General features: G+C 41.2%; 1 protein-coding gene and 1 long non-coding RNA gene across 2 annotated transcripts; one reads left to right on the plus strand and one right to left on the minus strand.

Moving 5' to 3' along the window:
* Positions 1-1,202: 1,202 nt before the first annotated feature.
* LOC115017404 (uncharacterized) lies at positions 1,203-5,033 on the minus strand. The gene is made up of 3 exons (XR_003833248.1): positions 4,774-5,033; positions 1,893-2,175; positions 1,203-1,745 (listed from the first exon to the last, which is right to left on the minus strand). It is a non-coding gene; the product is annotated as an uncharacterized LOC115017404 (long non-coding RNA).
* LOC115017399 (rhodopsin kinase 2-like) lies at positions 1,795-5,797 on the plus strand. Its single transcript, XM_029445795.1, is given in 6 exon segments — positions 1,795-1,986; positions 1,988-2,056; positions 2,058-2,396; positions 2,846-3,283; positions 4,125-4,396; positions 5,464-5,797. Coding segments are annotated over 6 exon segments (1,635 nt in total). The 3' UTR covers positions 5,789-5,797.
* The last annotated feature ends 340 nt before the right edge of the window (positions 5,798-6,137 follow it).

Consider the following 6,137-nt stretch of genomic DNA (forward strand, 5'->3'; position numbering starts at 1 on the left):
GTTTCACACTTAACGGCAAGTGGTGGAATTTATCTAAGTACACTAAGTACTTGTACTCGGCTGCATAGATGCTGATGAGTCAGGAAAACTTCCAAGTATCTACTTGTAACAGTATTTTGTCATTGTGCTTTTGCTACTTTTACTTAAATAAAATGTACTTCTTCCAACCAGGAATTTGAATTTAAACTTAATTTGTGGATTATCATATGGGTGAATATTTTTCAAATCATTGTTCTGGCGTATAGAAAGCATCAACATGATAACAATGTTTTGTTTTCTGCAGTCACATTCATGCAGGACATTCTTTGTGTTCGCTCTCTAAAAGAAAATACTGCTTCCGTGTCAAGGAATATTGTAAGTGGGGAAGACTGAAAGGAGTAATTCACTTAGACATGAGGCTAATGACCGGAAGGTCGTTGCTTCAAACCTCTTGACCATGTGGGGGAAGTGAACCACGAGCACTATTAATGTCTTTCATGAAAATGCCACATTAGGACACTTAGTGTGATATTTCACAAGTATTATGGCTGCAACTAATGATTATTTTCAGTATTATATATTCTGCCAATTATATTATAATCATTTGGTCATAAAACTTAAGAAAACAATTGCATAGTGCCCAGGGGGAGGTCACTAAAAACCTTTGTACCTAATTTACTCAATTAACTATAATGTGAAGGTGAAAATGTACTTAAATTAATTGATCATCAAAATAATTGCCGATTAATCTTCTGACGAGTGAACAATCGATCTATCAACAAATTGCTGCAGCTATAATTGGTTTTAACAATTTAATGTTCATGAAATATAAATACTGTATATGCTCAAATCTCTTCACTTGATCCTACAATAACACTACATCGCTACATAGGTAAAGCTTATGATATGAAATATTATTAAATGTGTCAGAGAGGTGTTGCTTTACCTTAATGGTAACTTTAAAGCTGCAGAAGTACACTTGACCATGTTATGCATTCTCTGACACGACCTTGAAAGACATTGAATCGTTTTAGCCGTTCAAGTATAATACCTAAAGCAGGTCTATTGTAATGAATTACATCATTTGTGCAGGTGTTCATGTTATTGTGTCCACTTCATCTGTAGCTGGAAGTGAGGCAACAGAAACACTGTCTTTTGTAATTGTCTTCATGAAAGAATCATGTGATTAGTGCACATGTCAGCGTTTAATGCCAGCAATGGGGTTAAAAAAAGTGAAAAAGAAGAAGATGTACATTTCATAACAGCTCCGGGTACACATAAGATTTGTACTTCTGAGCAGCAGCTATACAGCGTTCACTGTCCTGACAGCTACTTCAAAAGTATGTCAGGAAAATTAATATCTTAGGCTGCTTACTTAACCAATTAGGGCTAATTTAGTAAAGCCTTCAGCCTTTCTCCTATAATAAGCAATGGAGTGTGCATACTTCATAACATACTTCACATATTATACACACAACGCATTGGCTTCTTTATCTCATAACAAGCTATAATCAGGCATAACTTGTTAAGGTCAGTACCTGCCAACTCATGTCATGCTAGCAGCCCAATGACTGCACACAGGCACTTTGCATCTTCTAAAAATAGACAAGACTAAAGCCTCTTAGGTTCAGACCAGATAAGTTGCTTTCCCTTAGTGCCGTCTACGAACAAGTGTGTAAATACTTTTACTGCTTCAAGAGCTGTGGCACAAGGGGTGGAGGATGTTCAGGATGCATATGCTTGAGGTGTTCAGTTGTACCTGGAACCTGCAGATGAGTGAATACATGTATACATGTGTCACAGGATACAGCCAACATGGGTGACCTGCTGGGACTGGACAACCTGGTGGCCAACACGGCCTACCTGAGGGCTCAATGTGTAGATCGTGATAAGATGAGAAAACAGTGGCTCACCCTGGCGCTTCCCAAACCAAGGATGTCCTCAGCGCTCCAGGCATCAGTCGGGACGAAGTACGAGTCACTGTGTGAGGAACAGCCAATTGGGAAGAAAGTTGTTCCAGCAGTTTGTCCTGGCCTCTAACCCGCAGTACATGGTCGCCACCGAGTTCCTGGAAGAAGCTCAGTCGCTGGCGCTTTGCTGAAGATGAAGCCAGAGAGAAGGCCAAACAGAGCATCCTCGCTAAGTTCTGTAAACCGGAGTCCAAGAGTTTTCTCTCATACCTTACACGAGAGGCAGCTGAAAGATGCAAGGGTTTATCAGACAAAAACTTTGACGAGATGATGTTGGACCAGATAAGAGAAGCCACAAGAGACTTCCTGAGGGGGAAACCTTTCTCTGAGTTTCTGGATAGCCCTTTCTTTTATAAATACTTGCAGTGGAAGGAGTACGAGAAGCAGAAGATCAATGACAGATACTTTTATGAGTTTAGGACTTTGGGAAAAGGTGGCTTTGGTGAGGTAAGTGCCAGAAATCCCATCATCTGATAATCTCAGATTACTTAATGGATTTACAACTTTTCCGACTTAAAGAAAGCTGCAGCCTCACTCCAATCAATCGTCATCATTTGTAAAGCACCTTTCATAGAGGTTCAAAGTGATTTACAGATTACTGGCAAGCCGAAAATAGGACAAAACCAATTTGGACAGCAGAAACAACAGAAAAGACCATTCAACATTTCAACAATGTGAGACCAATGCACACTTTTATGCAGGCCAATGTTAGCACACTTTAGTTGTTGCATGTATCCAAAGTGGCCATTGTTCAGTAAAAGTTGCATTGTCTTACTTTAAAGTCGCAGCAAAAAGTAGCCGAAACCTATTTTAGGATGACACAGTAACAGCAGACACTAAAACAAGACAACCAATAAATAAAACTGTTATCAAATCTAATGTTCCTCTGTGTGCAGGTGTGTGCAGTACAGGTGAAACACACAGGCCAGATGTACGCCTGCAAGAAGCTGGATAAGAGGTGTTTGAAGAAAAAACGTGGCGAGAAGATGGCCCTTCTGGAGAAGCACATCCTGGAGAAAGTCAATAGCCTCTTCATTGTAAACCTGGCTTACGCTTACGACAACAAGACCCACCTGTGCCTGGTCATGGACCTCATGAATGGAGGAGACCTCAGGTTCCACATCTACAAGCTTGGGGAGCGGGGTATTCGTATGGAGCGTGTTGTTCACTACATGGCCCAGATAACCACTGGGATTCTTCACCTGCACTCTATGGACATTGTGTACCGGGATATGAAGCCTGAGAACGTACTGCTGGATGCTAAAGGACAGTGTCGGATGTCAGACCTCGGATTGGCTGTGGAGCTGCCAAAGGGCAAAACAGTTTGCCAGAAGGTGAGTGTGGTGACCTGTCTCTAGATTAACCTACAGCCCTCTCTGTCAGACGTTTCAAAACGTAATCTTCATCCTGATCGTACTGCTCACATATAGAACAATTGCTTGGCTGTCTCCCTACATGGTCAACATGTGCTCTCTGTTTAATGCCACTACAAGCAGTTTAGCAGCAATAGAAGATTCTTATTCTAGCTCTGACATCTGACAGACAACGTAAGACAACTGTGTTTGACTCAAATTAATCTTATTAAAAGGTGCTTGACCTCATCCCCAGTTGGATGCTAAACGGGCCGAGTAATACACGGAAGACTGAGCAGAGCCGGTTAGCAGTAGCTAGTTAATCTGTGCTTTACTAATACCAGATATGGCCTCCACGTGTCTGTCTAAGGAGATGAGTCAAGAGATTCACTGCAGGCTTTCACTCACTACAGACAGAATACAGCCTGCTGAATGCTGTTATGCAGCATTATTTGCTGCAACAGTGTCTTATTGTTTCACACTGTCTGTATTTTTTCAATATCTAATTTTGTTTTTTATTACGAGGAAGCTGGTCTGTGAATTAAGTGAGTTTTTAAAAGGTTAATTATTTACGTGACAATATTATTCTGTCTGGCGTCAAATAAATTCATTTTAAAAGGAGTCATGCACATTCCATGTCACTAGCTTACAGCTTAAATGTTACCATCTGATATTTGAAGACCTTTTTAACTTCTGTACAGTCCTTAAGCAGGTAAAACTGAGCACAATAAATATGCCAAGGGGTTTGCTAGTATGAAGAAGGCTTATGTCTCTTTGAATTGACCCTCATCCTACTTTCTCTCTCCTCTCTGCGTGTTGTCAGGCTGGTACGACTGGCTACATGGCCCCTGAGATTCTGAAGAAAGAGTACTACCGCACGTCTGTAGACTGGTGGGCTCTGGGCTGCAGCATCTATGAGATGGTGGCCGCTCGTTTGCCTTTTATAGACTTCAGAGAAAAGGTGCAGAATGAGGAGGTGACTCGTCGCACTCTGGAGGACGAGTGCAAGTTTGAACACAAACACTTTGATGCTCCCTCCAAAGATATCATCAGCCTCTTTCTCAAGAAGAAGGTGGCACATCGCCTTGGGTGCTCGTAAGTAAAAATTTACATTTTCTCAAGGACAAGTTTGTCACAAGAACAAATCCTCCGTCAAGAAAATGTGTAACTTCTTTTGCACATGTGAAAGCACACGGTTGATATGATACAGTATTTAAAGAGTCAAGACATGTCTTGACCTCCAGGTTATACCCAGGTGATTCATTTATTAGTAAAACAAATAAAAGCACTGAAACTGCAACCACAGCAGTCAGACCACAGACTGGATTTCTCCACTAATCTCCATACATTCAGAATTGACATTGACTTTCTTTTCATCACTTTTAAAACTTTCAAATCTTTAAGTTTCTTTAATTGTTAATGTTAATTTTCCAAATAAACAGGCTTAATAAAATAAAAATATGTGTACAAACCTGTACAAATAAAACCAGACAAATCCCGACTTGAAGTACGACCAAGCGTTGAAGCTTTTGTATGCTTTCAGGCTTTGCTTTGTGCATTTCCCCGGCATGGTAATCAGCTCCAGATAAATGTCAGGAAACCCGATTCTTGGCCACATGTCAAATTTAAGCGGATAATCGTTTGTTTTACTCCTGGTTTCGCAGTTTCTCCTACAAACGGCAGCCGTGTTGCAGGATGTTGTTTTGCCCTTTTGTCACTCGGTCCGACTGAGAGGGGCACCTTCTGTTGGGAAAGTGACATCAGCGCATAACCTCTATAATGATATGAGTTGCCCTGACCCAACAGGTGCAACAAATAAACTAATTAACTAACACGGGAGCGAGGGTCTAAGCAGACAAGTTAAGTGAAAACACCTGTGTGGGTGTAACCTGGATGGTAAGGACTCTGTATTCTATTATTTCTTTCTTATTTCTTAAATAAGTGGATGTTTTGTTCCTCTTTTTTTACTGCAACTCTAAGAAAGGTGCCGTGTAATGAAACTATTATGACTATCCACCAGACATGTAAACTTTATCAAATGTATTATAATGCAGTATATCTTTTTATACCCCTCATGGAGACTTTTATTTCCCAGTTTAATCATTTTAATCTAATCTCAGTCCAATCATTACATGTCTTTTGTGTCTTTCTAATACTAACAGTGATGACCCACGAAAGCATGCATTTTTCAAGGGCATCAATTTCCATCGTCTGGAGGCCGGGCTGGTGGAGCCCCCCTGGGTGCCAAAATCCAATGTGGTGTACGCCAAGAACACGGACGAATTCAGGGACTCCTCGACAGTCGAGGATATTGATTTTGAGTTCAAGGATGAGCAATTCTTGAAGGAGTTTAGCACAGGCGCAGTCTCCATCAACTGGCAGAAGGAGATGATCGACAGCGGTGTGTTTGACGAACTGAACAACCCACAACTGAACGGCCACGGCTGTGACACGGGGTGGGAGTCCAGTGTGTGCATCATTTTGTAAGCATGTGATCGTCTCATCAATGTGTACAACTGGGCAAAACAATAATACACAAATGCCCTTTAATTTATTCCAAACTGCCTGGTATAATACCACATCAAGCAGCTCAGGTATAACAGCTTCTTGCCCTTTTCAGAAATCTGAAAGTATTTTCTTTCTAAAGAGGAATTGTCTTGATGATGGGACATCCGTCTCTGGGGTAAAAACCACAGTTTTTGTTTTCATGCCCAGATGGAAACACACGCTGACATTGTGCTGCAACTGCTGTTTGATACTTTGCCCTCTGTTGATGAGACGCCAGATCCCAGTGCATGCATAGTTTCCATTACATCACTCAGCCATTTTGGCAGGC

The sequence above is a fragment of the Cottoperca gobio genome, chromosome 13 (assembly GCF_900634415.1).
Source record: "Cottoperca gobio chromosome 13, fCotGob3.1, whole genome shotgun sequence".
In the NCBI taxonomy this organism is placed as follows: Eukaryota; Metazoa; Chordata; class Actinopteri; order Perciformes; family Bovichtidae; genus Cottoperca; species Cottoperca gobio.